The 17,617-nt window shown below is 37.2% G+C and overlaps 1 protein-coding gene across 1 annotated transcript; it reads right to left on the bottom strand.

Moving 5' to 3' along the window:
- Positions 1-424: 424 nt before the first annotated feature.
- Positions 425-14,834, bottom strand: LOC128245585 (G-protein coupled receptor 157-like). The gene is made up of 3 exons (XM_052963791.1): positions 13,606-14,834; positions 2,699-2,904; positions 425-2,069 (listed from the first exon to the last, which is right to left on the bottom strand). Exons 1-3 carry the CDS (start codon positions 14,042-14,044, stop codon positions 1,671-1,673), a joined length of 1,044 nt encoding a protein of 347 aa, XP_052819751.1. The 5' UTR covers positions 14,045-14,834; the 3' UTR covers positions 425-1,670.
- Between the last annotated feature and the right edge of the window lie 2,783 nt (positions 14,835-17,617).

The raw sequence follows: 17,617 nt of genomic DNA on the forward strand, positions 1-17,617 counted from the left end.
CATGATTTGTCTTATTTTTATGATTTGTCAATCACGGACACCTGTTTAAATGATGTGTGTGTTTTGGTTCATTTAACATTGATATCATGAGTTTGTCGTAGTCGTATCATTGCACAAACGGTTCTTATTTTCAGACGTCGACATCTTTGTTTGCAAACTCGCTTCTCCGGTCTGTTTATATAAGATAATGTACTGAAACATTAGAACTAAAACCAGTTTGATCTTAAATATTAAATATTTTACTAAAGATATATCGCATTACCAACACCAGTTCAAGTAATGAGTGGATAATACTTACTTTGACATACGTTCTATACATTTTTTTTATCAAGTATAATAATTTTTCTATTATTAGCTATCTACCTCCAAAATTTGCCAACAGTCCATTTAACGCATTGCATATTATAATAATTTTAACGAAGAGTTAATTCAAGAAGGAGTTTAATTTCTGAAATATCAATTTCACAACTTCGAGGTTTTGGCATTTAAAGAAGAAATTAACCTTAATATTTCTGTCCCACCTTCATTCTTGCACACTCAGCTGGTAAATGTTACTCTAGAGCGTTGCATATGGGCTTTTAAACATGGACCAGACTCACCGTTAAGCAAGACACCATTGACAGCGCTAGAGTTACGTGTCCTGTTTTGGGCGAAACAAGTTTTAAAGCACACACTAACAGTATAAAACTAATAACAATTCAAACAACATCTGTATTGAAAATATGAGTGATTCATTTTGACGCTAAGTGCAATTATTATGGGGAGCATTGATGTTTAATGAAACAAATGTATGTTAAAATAAAACCATATGGAAGTTGAGATGTTTTATAAAAAAATGGCCGGGCTCTCCTGAATGGATTTTATTTGTTTGGAAGCAATGGTCTTTGTGTCATAGTATGTATCACTTTGTGTGTAAGAATATGGACTTTTATTTTATTTCCAAATTATTTCAAACACATATATATCTATAATATTGTTTTGTATATGTATCATCGTCAGCGAAAAAGAACCGCGTGGAGGAAAAAGGGATATTTTCATTTTTGCGATGTATCATGTCTCGTAAGCAGGCAATCACAGCCATTTTGCAATATCTGAAAAGTTTATCTCATTCATTCTTTCTCAATTTTATACGGCGATCCTATGCAAAATATAATTGGTTTTGAATTCACAATTTAGGTGTCAGTCATAAAAATAATAAAATTATTATACACAGCATTGCTAACTATATAGTTATATAGCAACGAGTATGTACATACGTCCTGGTACTGTCATAAAACAAAGTTCATATTGTACACTTCTACACAGCTGATGTTTATCGTTCACACAACTTGTGTTCATTGGTCACATCCTAATGCAAGTCAAGTCAAAGTTGTGATACATTATGCAATTAATAAACTGCACAATACACAAATACAAATACACTCGATGGCAAAAATGAGAATATTTATATATCATAAACATGAAATAAATACGAAATCATTTTGTCAACATGTGTATAGTTAGGAGTAAGGTATGAACCACAACTAAACGTGGCAAAAACGATAAAATAGCGATATTATTATTAATTTTTTATCAGTATCACAAAACACAACTAACGTTCAATGTTGACAAATTTACCCAGACATCATTTCGTGTCTTATTATATCTAAATACGTGAAAAGCTCACACCTTTACACAACTAATGTTCCCGCATTTTGTTCGGCACGACTCAAAATGGGAGATCTCTCAGTTTGCACATCCACGTGTGTTTCCTTTCTGCAACACCTGTTATCAGTTACCACGCGATACAAGTAGTCCCGCACTGTATTATCTACGACACAAAATAACACAAAATTCCAGAAACCCTGCCAACTGTCGCCAACACTTTGCAAATCCATTAAAACTTTTTGAGCCATATTCAACTGGTTCGAACCACCTTCTTTCTTCGCCAAAGCGATGACAAAGCGAATCGTTCCCCATAACCGCAGTAAATACAAAATGAAGGGAACGAAGATAAAATTACGATCTTCAAGCCTGAAGTCTTCTTCCTCCTCTTTGATCCAGCTGTATATGTACGCTGTGTGCTGAGCCTAAAGTGTACCAAAAATGGTTTCATTGCAAAAAACATGGATGTGCAAAATTTTATGTAAAGTCGTGAAAAACATGTATATTCTTTTTTTATAAATTCAATTTTATACATAACCGAATATGATTCAGATTAAAAGAAAAGTAGCTAGCAACCGATATTTTTTATATTATCAAACGCGCCAAATGGTAAACTTCATAAATAAACAGATTTTATAAGTGGGCAAGTTTAAGTTACTATATAATAGTTTAATAAAAGTGTTTATTGTTGGCCTTTTGAACTATTAAGCCGTCATGCGAATGCTTTGTCTTAGCGAGTGCGCATGCGCGAGCTTCTAGTTATTAGTTTAGTTTAAACATATTTATTTTACAACGATTGTGAAACAAGTTATTAAAACATTATATTAGAGAGAGTTGTCAGAGTTTATCCAAATGAATAAATGTGAATCTGTCAGGCGATTCCATTGGCGGAGGCATGGACCTGAACACGTAATCAGTGCTGCACGCATTTGTAATCATTGCGACATTAACATCGCGAATGAATAGTCCTCTTTGCCAGTTCACCGCAAAATACTTGCAACTGCAAGTAAAAGTAGTTATACCCTAAGATAGAAGTTTATAACGAGACAATTACCCTTTTGCACAGGATCATTTTCGTAACCATGTAGAGGAGGGTTGTCAATATGTAGCACGTTATCTCCCATGCTTTACCGCTGACAAACATCCAGAAGTTCTGCTGGTCGTACGTGATAGCACTCGTGATCCAGCACCACCCTCCCGTCCCTACAGAGTTGTCTTGGCCTAGCACACCCAGACACAGGGCTAACACAGTGATGTAGCCTGAAAATGCAACGGTGTAAGCAGTGATAATTTATAATTTGTCCCGACGCATTTTCATCACATGGTTGAAGCCTGAAATAAATGAAGGGTTGAAAGGTTATATCTATCGTTTTTGCAGTTTATGCATACGAAGGCTCGTTAAAGATGTATTTACCGAAGTAAACGGTGTAGTTATACATATATAACTACACAATAATGGCACTCCTGAACAACACAACACAAAAATGGGAATATCTCTACGACTATTATCAAGCAAGGGGCTGGCTGCCACAGTGATATAGCTATAAGGTAATGACACAGTATTTACGAATGGAAGCTGCATCAGGACCCTTAAGCGCAAGGCTGGTTACCACAGTAATATATTTTAAAAGTAACGACAATTCGTTACAAATGGCAATTGCGTTAGGACCCTTAAGCGCTCGTGATCAAACACAGTGCTTGCTACCACATTGACAAAGCCTAAAACTAATCACGCATTAGGCGTAAAAAGATTTGTTTGTTTCGAGTAACCCGACCCTACCTAGAAAAACGTGCCGGAACTAACGTTGTTTTCCCTTTCCCATAACGATTTTCAATTAGTCCTCGAATTTCATTATTCCTCCGCAAAAAAGAGAGAGCTTCAAAGGGAAAAAAACGCTTCGTTTGTAACGCCACATTTGATTGGTTCTGGATTTAATATGTCGGTATTAAAGTCAATAAATAGCCAAAAACATTATTTTAAGTTTCTATTCCTCAATAACATGAAATTGATAAAAACATTGATTTTGCAAGGAAGTCTCATTTGCAAGAAAAATACCTTCTTGTCTAGACTGATACCTTGTATTTGAAAAAATAAATCCTTACATACCCTTCCTAGTAGATTTGGGAATGTTACCCTAAACAAACAATCATTTTTCGGCCTTAGTTACATAGATGCGTTTAAACGTTATATAGTTTACAACGATAGCTTATACTAAGTCACTTAGTTGGCACGATGTTGCGCGAGAGTATGGTCTTTTGATGTGGGGGAAACCGGAGTACCCGGAGAAAACCCACTTGTCCGACTTGGTGACCACTAACCAAACTCACATGCTGGGCCAGGCCGGGGATCGAACCCGGGTCGCCTTGGTGAGAAGCGAGTGCGCTAAACACTGCGCTAACCGAACAAATTTATAAAGGTTAATTGCGTCAGGCCATGTATGCGTTCGTGATGAAGAACAACCCGACAGAGGGCCACAATTGATATTGTATGAAAGAATTGACATTAAATACCATTTAAAATACCTTGATAAACAACGAAATGTCTCGGCGACCTCAGTTTACATGTACATGTACTTGATATGACATACGAGTTCAGGGCGTAAGTTTATCCGTTTTAGGCTGAGTTTGATAGTTAGGTAGCACGTGAAGTATTGTATCGTACAATGCTGCCAATGGCAACGCCCATTATCATGCGTGCGTATCAGTGAATAGCGTTGTAATTTATACGCACGAAGGTTATTGCATGGTTAAACTTCTCCTACTTAGTATCGTAAATATATGGGACTTAATGCATAGACAAAACCTCAAAGAAAACACACTCAACTATTCTACAAATTGCAGATTATAGTGCATACTTATGTTCTTTATTTTAATTGAAGATGAATGCATGAAAACTACAGTGGCGACCCTTGAAGGCAAACAGTTAAGTGTGCAAAACTATGCATAGTAACAATTAAGCAAGCATAAGTATACAAGCAGTTAAAGATTCACTATTACTCCGAAATAAGATTTAACACATTTAGTACAATTGTTTAAATATACCAAACAGGATGAAGCAATGTCGCAAACAATGATGCTTATGAAGGGGACCTAGTTTGAATTAAAAAATGGGCAAAAAACACGGTATTGCTACCTTATGATGCCATAGTAGATCGCAGTAAATCTTTTAGCATTCACCAATCATTTTTCTTGCGATTAAACACACCGTTACAATATTATTAATAGTAATTAATATTTTCCATAAATACATTATTTAGTAAGAAGTCGTCTTCCTCCGCTTTGATCCAGCTGTATATATACGCTGTGTGATGAGCCTAGAATGTAGCAAATGTTATTTCATTGGAAATGAATAATTAAGTAAGTTAGTAAATTGTTTTTTATTGTGACATGTGCAATTGAAACAGAGTAGTTTTAACATATATACAAACATTTGCACCCGACCCGTTGGGTCTATAGGTCACCGTATCTAAAATGTAATGTAAGTAACATAACGATTATAACATTAAAGCTGCACTCTCACAGATTTACCATTTCGACAACTTTTTATTTTTTTGTCTTGGAAAGAACAAATTTTTGGTTTAAACATATTTTATTGAGCAAAATTTATCAACATTTTAATACAAATACATAATCAAATTTCAGGATTGTAATGGTAGAAATAAACTAATAGAGTTCCTTGCCCTGTTATGATAAATTAGAATTAGCATTTGAGGCGGAAACTAGTGATGGAGTTATAATCATATTAATACACAAGCTCATATTAAATAATGTTTAAAATTTAGGCAATTCAATGATAGACGTTAAATGCAAAAACATTTATTGTAGAAAAAACAACTATATTCTAAATTAATCAACTGCATTGAGGTAGAAAAATATATAGTATGAGAAAGAACGAAGAAGAAAAGAAGGAGAGGCAAAGTAAAATATGTGCGAGCGTTGGTGGTTTGAGTCGATCACTGGCTTTCAAATCTTTTTGACAAATAAATAAAACGATGAACTGCATCAAACAGAGTACTATTTTGCTCTTCAGTCAGTGTGTCATCACCATATAGTAAGCAACGGAGGGTAACTTCAGTTAGAGATTGAACAGTATTAAACATATTTTGCCTTTGTTCAGTAAAGAGAGGACAAATAAAGAGATAGTGGTATGTAGTCTCCTGTCTTCCACACATGCAAAATGGTGAGGGAACAATATTTTTAACATAGAGATGGTGATTCAGGGAACTACAATCGTTGCATAGGCTAGTGTGCAGGACCTGAAGCCGGCGTTTCCCGTAATAAAATATTCTAAGTGTTTTGGGCTTATCAGAATAGAGGTATGATTTAAAACCAACAATATTGTTTATAGCCTTTGTGTCAACTGGTAGAAAATTCCATGCAGATATTGTAGAAGGAAGGAATGCATTCATATACAAAGATGTGCGGGCTCGGAAACTAGATATATCGGATGAATTTCTAAGTGTTCTTGATGAAGCTTGTCCTACTGTCTGGGGAACCAAAACCGACAAGTAATCTGGCGTAAAACCATTTTTCGTTTTAAAGAAGAGAAGAAGTTTGTGTTTCTTGCGTCTAGTACTTAAAGTTTCCCAACCAGTTTCAATTTGTAGTAAATGCAGAGAAACAAGTCTAGTACAACCAGTAACTATACGTGCACATTCGTTTTGTATTGTATCCAGTTCGTCTTTTTCGTATTGTGTACAATTATCCCAGATAGCATTTGCATACTCCAAGATAGGCCTAATAAAGGAAAGAAATATTACCTCCAGAGACCGCCTATCAAGTAGATAACGAAGACGTTTCGTTATATTAACTCTGGACCAGGCTTTATCTTTGATGTAGTTAATATGAGCATGCCAACTGCAATAATCAGAGAGAAAAATGCCAAGGTGTTTGTGAGATTCAACAGAAGAAATAGCTGTGTCGAACATATTCACTGGTGGGTGATTGGGTTTATTTCTTTTACGAGATATGACCATTGATTCTGATTTTGATGGATTGAACTTAATGAGCCATTTGTCGGCCCAGAGAGATATTTTGTTAATATCATTCTGTAGTTTTAAGGGTGTAGACTGAGGGGAGTCGACAATAACAAAGAGACTCGTATCATCCGCAAAAAGGTTTATATTTGAATCAACCTCCTTAACAATATCATTGATGTATACGAGGAACAAAAAAGGACCTAGAATTGATCCCTGTGGGACTCCAGCTTTAATCTCAGATAATGAGGAAGTAGCTCCTGGAATTACAACGCGCTGAGACCTAATTCCTAAGTAATTGGAAAACCAAGACAGTATACGACCAGAAAGTCCTGCTTGTTCAAGTTTGTACAATAGGCCACGATGCGAAACCTTATCAAAGGCTTTACTTATATCGAAAAAGACAACTCTTATTTCAAGTCCATCGTCGAGAGCTTGACAAAATGTATTATAAAACCTGACTGGAAACTGGTAAAGAAGTGTGAATCACGAAGAAAATTAAATACATGCTTAAATACAATTCTTTCAAAGACCTTTTCCATTGTATTAAAAAGAGAGATTGGGCGATAGTTAAAGGGGTTTGAAGGATCACCTTTTTTGAAGACGGCGCAGACATTTGAACATTTCCATTCTAATGGCATAACCGAAGAATTAAGCGAAACATTAAACAATTCACATAAAGGTTGACTAAGTTGGACAGATGCTTCACATAGGATACGATTATTAATGCCATCTGGGCCCGATGCTTTACCTGTCTTGAGACAATTAATTGCATCCTCAACCTCAGATGGTAAAATGATTACGGATTCTTATTTTCCTTGTTCAGCTCTAATTTCGTGTTGGGGAACAGCTTGACTAGAGTCGTCAACGTATGTTTGGCGGACAAAAAAAGTCATTGAGAATATCCGTCTTATGTTGTTCATCCGTAACAAGTTCACCATCAAGTTGTGACGGAATGCCCCTTGATGTTGTCGGAGTGATAAATGATTTTAAAGTTTTCCACCAGTCCTTTGAACTGAACTGCGCTCACTGGATTTGAGATTCGAAGCAAGTTTATCAAAATAAAGTGATTTAGAACTACGAACGAGAGCAACTACTTCGTTTTGCAAGCTGCGGAACCTTGTCCAATGTGTCGGATTATTTCAGCGTTTAGCTTTTCTAAAGTCACGTTTTCGTTGCCGGATTTTTAATTTAATGCTAGCGTTCATCCAAGGAGGTTCATTTGGATAAATATTTACTACCTTGCTTGGAATACAACTACCGGCAATATCAGTAATAGTTTGTGTTAGATTAGAGGTAAACAATCTATATAAGCATTTCTAACAGTTGTCCAATCAGTATCCGAAAGCTTCTGTCGTAATTGTACATAATTGCCATTATCATATTTCCATACTTTACGACGAGATAACTTCTGTACTGATTTTTTCAGTAATTCCAAATACAGGGCAATGAAATCGAATGTTTTGCTCGCGAAAAGGCTCACCAACACCACTGTGGGCAAGAGAGTTTGAGTTAGAGACGAATAAGAGGTCAATAATTGAGGACGAATGCTCAGTAAAATGTGTTGGTTCTGAGATACATTGCTCAAAGCCAAACTGCTGTGACAGAGAATGAATCTTACGCCCTGAATTATGAACTTGAATGTTAAGATTGAAATCACCTGTTACAATAATATCATCAATACCGCTTTCTCTCGCCAAACCTATTGAGTTTTCAATGTTATTAAAGTAGTTGTTACCTGAATTAGGAGGGCGATAGAAGACACCAAGCAGAATACGCTTAGTTGTGCGGATCTTAATTTCCAACCAAAGACACTAAATCGTTTCTTCTTTTAAAATTGATACCTTCTTTGATATAAGCGGCAACACCACCATACGAATCACCACAACGATCCTGGCCTGGCCGGCCGCGAAAATCCAGGAATAAGAATTTGGTCGTCTAATATTGAAGAAGCTAACCAAGTTTCCGAAAAGGTAAGAATATCAAAGGAGGCTAGCTCAGTTGTAAGTAAATCCAATTTCGGTAAAAGACTTTGAATATTGTAGTGTATAAGGGACAGGTAGTTTGGACTACACAAGAAATTCGAAATATTAAGAGAACTTTCACCATTCAAACTGACAGTGGATGAATTGTGACTTGAACTAGGACCAGGATTTGGATGAATATCTCCGGACAATAAAATAATAGTGTACAACCAAGCTAGTATAACCGTGGAAAATAATAATTCCGTTATTTTTTTCGCAAAACAAGCATTATTACGATACGTTTCACTTGGAAGATAAGAGCGGGCTCCATCGGACATAGACAAGTGAATGTTGTTCGAACGAACAATATTTAACTTGACTGAGTAGCTGCTATGACTATTTTGAACTATAACTAATGCGAAAAATATTGTCAAAAATAATGGGAATTGAACATATAGACAGTACTTAGGCATGACAATTATTGATGGTATATCACGAGCGGTCAAGATATGCGCAAAAGTAAAAACAAATACATTTCTACGGTTGTCATGCCTCTCAAAACTATACTGTAAACAACTGGACAAAAGGGACATTATTCGACTCTAACCACCAAATAACACAGAAACTGTATAGAGAGAGAAGAGGGAGAAGAGAGAGAAGAGAGAGAAAAGAAAACAGTAAAAAATGCAATTCACAAGTAAGCATTGGGGAAGCGTTCTTACAGGCCGATTATTAAAAAAAAAATTATCCGTTTTAAATGAGATCGAAAATATTATTATTATAGCTGTACAATTGACCGGTAAAGTGGTTATTCAACTAGAAGAAGAAAAAAACAACAACAGGAAAACATATTTGATGCAAAAAAAAAGAGAAAAGTGTTTAACACCTACAGAACAATGAACTTATTGCTGTAATAGTAATTCATATTTTCATCGAAGAGTTTAAACTGTGTTCTTAAGGAATTGAACATTAATTTACACTAAATGGTAATCAACCGTTTGTACAAGTTGATAGCATAAATATAAACATGTCAGTTTGTACATAGACACAAAGGACACCTAAACACTTTAAGTCATAACCTATTTAACATATTTTCTTGAAAGATCCTCAGTTTACTTAAAATTGAAATAGATGTTCTTCAAACGAGATATATAAGTAAAATCAAGTAATCATCAATAGTACAGTATAGTACATATACGCACTATGAAGATGCCGTAACTATTACGAGTATCCGTGAAGTATCGCATAGGTTTCTATCTATATGACAAAATAAGTAGTATGCTATGTATTAGGACAAATGAATTGAGATATTTTTATAAATGTTGACATTAAAGCATAAACATGAATATTGTATACAACTTGACAGACACTGGCACACTCACATGTATATACATACTTATACATAGTTACGCAATACAACACGCAGCACCACCAATGAGTAAATAACCTATAGTCGGATAACCTTAAGTTTAAAAGGACTTTAACAATTTTAAATGAAAAGGTCTTACACAAGTTTAAATGTGAATAATGAGTGATTAAACATCGCGTTTTAAGTGAAAATAAATAAATGTGTCGCGGGGTCAATTTGCCCTGCTCTATATGTTTGTGTTAGTGTCATATGTCTACATGTCTACATGTATGTTTATCCAGTACACGTACTTTCCAAGTCCATCTTTCTTGTGATAATCCATTTTCCTATTCTTCCATTCCTTTCAGTAATTCCTATCATTCACTAATTCATATACTAATTTCACTTTCATTTTCGCTTTCACTTTCTATATTTATTAAAGTAGTTCGCCTCGTGCACAGCTGGTGGCGGTATTTTCCTCGTGCACAGCGCACTCATATTTTGTCGATGGAGACGTAAACATCGTTGGATAAATTTGGAAACTTTATTGTTTCATTTCTTTATAAAAGTGTATTTGGATAATTCCAGGTATGATTTATTACTATAATATACATGTTGGCATTGTGTGAATTTGTCTTTTGTGTAATTTGATGTATTGGCACTCATATTTTGTCGATGGAGACGTAAACATCGTTGGATAAATTTGGAAACTTTATTGTTTCATTTCTTTATAAAAGTGTATTTGGATAATTCCAGTCGCCCTGAGAGACGAACCATTTTCATTCGCGACAAATGATAATTTAAAAAAAATAAAAATAAATAAATCTAACCCAATGTTAACATAGATACTATCTTAAAGATTAACAAAACCGATACAACATGCTATACTAAATCGACAGGTATGAATTAAGGCACAGGTAAATAGTATATGCACAATAAATTCATCAATGCGAGACAGACATACTCGTACACCACAATGAAAAGGATTAAAGAGAATCGATGTAAGTGGTCATTTTACTGAGATACACTGGTCACCAATAAAAGCGTCACACTTAGTACAGAAGCTTATTGGGGTCGTCTTCTGTACTCACACGGTGTACAAAACTGCTTCCAGGCATTTTGATTAAGATTGTTCCATCGTGAGTCCAAGTACTTAGTATACGTTTGGATTTGACTTGTTGCCTAGCCAGGAAAAGAAGTCGCGAGCGCTCCTTCGTTAGATCTTCGTTGACGAAGATGTTCTTGTAGCCCTTGTCCTTTGCAAGTGCACGAGATGTGTTCTGTTTGCCTGTGCGATGTGATCGGTCGATGTCGCATTTATCCATTGAGACACCAAGTTTAGCACAAAAGGTGAGGACATAATCATCAGTGTCCTCTTTATTAGACTCGGAAGCGGTGTTTCCTACTGGTGTTTGGTTAACTTCAGGGACTCCAGATATGCGGAGGATGTTGCGTCTTGAGTACTGCTGAGCAGCATCTGCTTGATTTTCAAGTAGTTGAACCCTTTGGCGTAATTTGTTGTTTTCATTTTCGAGAGATTTGATCTTCTCGCCAAATTTGGAGGCAACTGCATCAGCAAGACTAGATGCGAGCTGTTTAAATTGATCATCTGAGAGCACAGGGTTTGCTGGATGTTGGCTGCGCAGAAGTGAAGCTAAGGATTCAATATTGTTATCTGAAAACTCAACTCGCAGGCTGTCATCCCCACCAACGGAAACATCACTACCAAGTCTGTTTCTTTTTAGATCAGCAAGTTCTTCTGGAGAAGACACGGGTCGTTTTTTGGTTTGGTTGACTGGCGTATCAATTGTCTCATTTGTTTCGATATTATTTTCTGACATTATGATTGAGTAGGGTAACCTTTTTCCAGTAGTATAGATTTGAAAACAACCGGCGTGGATTTTCAGGGATAATTAGTTTATAATAAACTAATATATAACATTTTCGAAAGTTCACAAATTCAGAAAATTCAGTTTAACAATTCATACTTCGAAATTCGGCCCATCCGACGTTGAGTACCTAGCACATCGCAGAGTAATTCTCGAATTAACAGAGAGCAGATTTAAACAGCCTAAACCGCCATGACACCAAATTTTTGTGTAAATATCTGCAAACCAATGATATAAGATTGCTGACAAAAAATCAGATCGTAGATTTTCATATTTTCGTTCGAAAATTAATGTTTTATGGCTTAAACCATTACTAAACCGTTACTAACGGTTTAGGAAAAATGCATAAAACATCAATTTTTGAATTTAAATATAAAAAATTGCGATCTAATTTTTGTCAGCAGTCTTATTTAACTGGTTTCCATGGATTTTTGCACGAATTGGCTCGTTCAAAGACAAAAAATAAAAAGTTGTCAAAACTTTCAATCTGTGAGAGTTACTGTCTATATCATGGTCGACTAATTGACGTGAAATTATTTCGTTCAGGTGTAACATGTATGAATAATGCATTCGCAAGATTTTATGGGAAGTCGTGAACAGCATGCTTATACCTTTTTGTATAAATTAATTTCACACGTAACCGAATACCATTTAGAAAAATAATTAGTTGAGGGTGTATCAGTCAAAATTTATGTTTGTAGCACATGTGTATGTATTGATTTTGAATAAAAGTGTCACTTTAAGTATGCCAAGAAATAAGTATTAGCTAGTTTAACTCACAATAATCATTTTAAGAAGACAGACAGAACTGCTGATTGCCGTAAACATGTAATATAGCAGTTTCTTGACAAAATATAATAGATATAAGGATATATATATATAAAATGTCAGTATGGTCACAACGATGCATGGCATACATACAAGAAAAGAAAAAAAGTATTAGTCAGTTAAGATTACAGGCATTCAACAAGACACGCAACGCCACAATACACAAGGCACAGATTACATAGATATTTAAAATCTGTATCAATAAATGCTGAGGCTACCAGGGGCGTAGCCCTCTACTCATGCGGATTCGAAATTGTGCTAAGGGGGCCCGGGGACATGCCCGGAAAATGGACAGTATTAGGATCATGGAGTCAAGTACGCATACTGCAACATACGCTGATTTTTTTTGTCAGAATCATGTGTATTCAGCCGCGTACTCTCATATTGGCAGCTACGCGCCTGGTTACGGTCTTGAAATGGCAGCGGTCAGTGAACAAATAGTTCGTTGGGAATTTAAAGGCCAAGCAACAGTTAGTTAATATACTTGGGTCGAACTTGTATACTTCCATTGTATGGCACATGGCCAAATACGTAAGGGTGTAGTGAGTTACATTGGAGTAAGAACTTAAGAACACAAAGTAACACGAGGCGTACCAATAATAAAGTTGTTTCTGGTTGCATGAAACCCCCGCCCCCCACACACCCCTCAAAATGCCCGAAAATCTCTTTTTCGAAAATCGCAGAGAGTGTTTACAGTATTACTCTCAACAACACAATGTCTTTTTCTAATTATTCTCTGATTTATAGGCAATTGTTTCTGAAGATTTTTCCGTTACCCTAAAAACTATAAATTTAATGCCGAAGAACATAATTATGTACATGCTATCAGTATTGTCATCACTTGTATTGTTGAAAGCCAAAAATATTTCTCAGGGCAATTGAAAGGTTTTGGTTCAGGACAAAAATTGGGTGGGTCGGGAAAACAAGTAAACAAACATTATTTTTTTACGCCTTACCTGGAAACCCCCAACATATGAGGTTGTAAACAACCAAAGCTCTTTTTGAACGTGTTCCCACTGAGCGCACAGTTAGCTGCAAGACAATGTATCCTGCAATAGCAACCGTCCAGAAGAACGATGCCATGCTGGAGAAAGTCGTGATAAAACTCTGGGCGACACAGACGCTGTCTGACTTCTGAAGACGCTTGCATGGGTTTTCCGAATATTCCAATGCAAAGTAACGTATACCACCGATCAAGTTTCCGATTGCAGTGAGCAGGTCGGCAACGGTGAGAAAGAGAAGAAGTTTTCTTGAAAAGTTTCTTATCGCTGGAATTTTCCAGTAAGTCCAAAATATTATAACTGATCCAAATATGGAAGAGGAACATGATATAACGAGAAGAGCGAATGTGTGGGTTGGTATAAAATCTATGCAGCTGTCGACTAGAACTTCCATGTTGAACAATTAAAATGAACATTCATTGATTTTGACTAAATCGAAAGTCCAATGTTCACTGTATTAAATCATGTATTTAAACGTAGGCTTAAATGTAAAAATAGTAATGTTAACATTAAACTTCCGCAATTAAGATGAATGCAGTATACACACGTTAATAAATAACATCCGTAACTTGTCCGTACAAAGCACACTTAAAACAGCAACACGGGACTTAGGGTGCACTTAAATTCATCAATTCACTGATGGACTGGTTCCGGTTTAAAGTATGTTGAAACTATCCAGTAATTCTTGAAGTAAGACTTATTGTTTGAACGCCATTATTTTCCAATAAACTGTATATATGTATTGACTCAACACGCATTAATAAGTGAGTTAAGGGACCAACATGAAAACTACAGTGTATGAGTTATTTTCCCTAAGACAAACATTCCCCGTTTTGTGTTACAGTCCTTGTTACGTTCCGTTCAGCAAAATACAGTTAGCTGTATTCCGAACACAGTATGTACATTCGGGGCACCTTGGCCATTCTTCACCAAAAACAACCTCGGATGTACATGGTCGCTTTAGAATGTCAAATATCTGTACACTTTACTAAGCTGCAAGTAGATCGAGTAGTAATTTTAATTTAGCAGTTAAAATTATGAAGTCACCCTTGGGAATCTTATTATTATTTATGCAATAATGTACTTCGCCGGCAATCAAATTAAACTTAATAGTACAAAATACACATTACAACACTACAGTTAATTAATACTATGATTATTATTTTACGAACTTCCTCTTCCTATGTTCCGGCATACATCCGAGGCATTCGAAACAATTCAGCCATCTCCGGCATACATCCGAGGCATTCGAAGCAACTCGGCCATCTCCGGCATACTTCCGAGGCATTCGAAACAACTCAGCCATCTCCGGCATGCTTGAGATAGTCAATTCCTGTTGGATACTGGCCGACGTGTTCCGATTGACATCCGAGGTTGATTTCGATTGAAAATAGCCAAAGTGATTCGATTGCTGAATATCGTGCAATTGTCCGGTTCTCTGCGTAATGATATTTCATACAATGTAAAGGGAAGGTACTCCAGACAGCATTTGCAATAGCATTAATCAGATGAATTTGGAGAAATGAAACGGTATAAAATAATGACAAGGAGCATAACTCGAACGAAAAGGTATCACTAGCGGGTTCAGGCGGGGGTGCACCCCCTCCCCCCATAAATTGTCCATGTTTTCTTTTTATTGCAGTTTAGAAAAAAAGTAATAAAATATGCGGTAAATGCACCATTTCGGACCATAAATTGTTGTAATTTATTTGGAGAGTACCCCAAAACACACATTCAAACACTTTAAACCAAATACATTTTGGTTGAGAGGGAGGGGCGCACTACGTTACACCCCTCAAACGTCAAATCCTGAAGCCACCACTCGCTATTATATGATGACAAGGGTGCAGCTCAAAGAATCCGATGAAGTATTATGCCAAGGGGTACGGCTTTAACAAACCAATATGACATAATGCAATGGGCATAGCTCAAAGCAACAGGTGCGATATGATGACAAAGGACATCGTTCGAACGAACCGATATGATATGATGACAAGGGGCATGGCTCCAACAAACCCAAATGATGACAAGGGACATAGCTCGAAAGAACCGTTATGATATGATGACAAGGGGCACAGCTCAAAGGGGCCGATATGATAACATGGCAAAAAGCATCGCTTGAACGAACCCAAATGATGACAAGGGACATAGCTCGAACAAACCGATAGGATATGATGGCAAGGGGCATAGCTTGAACGAACCGATAGGATATGATGGCAAGGGGCATAGCTCGAACGAACCGATATGATAAGATGGCAAGGTGCATAGCTCGAACGAACCGATATGATAAGATGACAAGGGGCATAGCTCGAACGAAAAGATATGAGATGATAACAAGAAGCAACGCTCGATAAAAAAACGGTATTATATGATGACAAGGAGCATAGCTCGAAGAGGCTGGAATGATATGATTGCATGGGGCAGAGTTCGAATGGGCCGGTATGATATGATTGCAAGGGGCAGAGCTCAAATGGGCCGGTATGATAATATGACAAGGAGCATAGCGCGAAGAGGCCGACATGATTATATGACAAGGGGCAGAGCTCCAACGAACCCAAATGATGACAAGGGACATAGCTCGATTGAACCGTTATGATATGATGATAAGGGGCATAGCTCAAAGGGGCCGATATGATAACATGACAAGCAGCATCGCTCGAACGAACCCAAATAATGACAAAGGACAAAGCTCGAACAAACCGATATGATAAGATGGCAAGGGGCATAGCTCGAACGAACCGATATGATAAGATGGCAAGGGGCATCGCTCGAACGAACCGATATGATAAGATGACAAGGGGCATAGCTTGAAGGGGCCGGTATGATATGATGACAAGAGGCAGAGTTCGAAGGGGCCCGTATGATATGATAAAAAGAGGCAGAGCTCGAAGGGGCCCGTATGATATGATAAAAAGAGGCAGAGCTCGAAGGGGCCCGTATGATATGATAAAAAGAGGCAGAGCTCGAAGGGGCCGGTATGATATGATGACAAGAAGCATATCTCGAAGGGGCCGGTATGATATGATGACAAGGAGTATATCTCGAAGGGGCCGGTATGATATGATGACAAGGGGCATTGGTCGAGGGGGCCGGTATGATATGATGACAAGGGGCACTGGTCGAGGGGGCCGGTATGATATGATGGATGACGAGGAGCATAACGCGATGGGGCCGGTATGATATGATGACAAGGGGGATTGGTCGAGGGGGCCGGTATGATATGATGACAAGGAGCATTGGTCGAGGGGGCCGGTATGATATGGTGACAAGGGGCAAAGCTCGAAAGAACCGATATGATATGATGACAAGGGGCATGACTCGAGGGGGCAGGTATGATATGATAACAAGGGGCAAAGCTCGAAAGAACCGGTATGATATGATGACAAGGGGCATGGCTCGAGGGGGGCGGTATGATATGATGACAAGGGGCAAAGCTCGAAAGAACAGGTATGATTTGATGACAAGGGGCATTGCTTGAAGGAACCAATGTGATATAACGACAAGGTACATTGCTGACAAAAAAGGTGTCCGTTGAAACTCTCCGCGTACATAAAACAACCGCATATGACTTGAAGCTTTTGGACAGTTCAGTTGAAAGCATTGTCATTGTGTACCGCGAGTGATTTTGGCTATGAAAATATCGTTATCATACATAATTAATGAGGCAGTTTCAGTGGTTCCACAATGAAATTTTCCGAAAATGGAACTCTCACATATGTACAGACACTCACAATAATATTTTCCCGTCGCATTCTGGCAAATGCTCAAAATGAACTCAGTCCGCCTGATCACTACAAATTTAAAACCAGCCACATAGACCATGGTCAAAGGGACTCGCTCATGTTTCAGGCCATGTTGTTTCACGGTAACGCATCTGAAAACACTAATATATTTATTATACTCTTTGATACCGAAATTGCTGAAAATTGTCAATATTGCTTTGGTTTAGTGGTTTAGTGGGGAGTGA

The sequence above is a fragment of the Mya arenaria genome, chromosome 9 (assembly GCF_026914265.1).
Source record: "Mya arenaria isolate MELC-2E11 chromosome 9, ASM2691426v1".
Classification (NCBI taxonomy): domain Eukaryota; kingdom Metazoa; phylum Mollusca; class Bivalvia; order Myida; family Myidae; genus Mya; species Mya arenaria.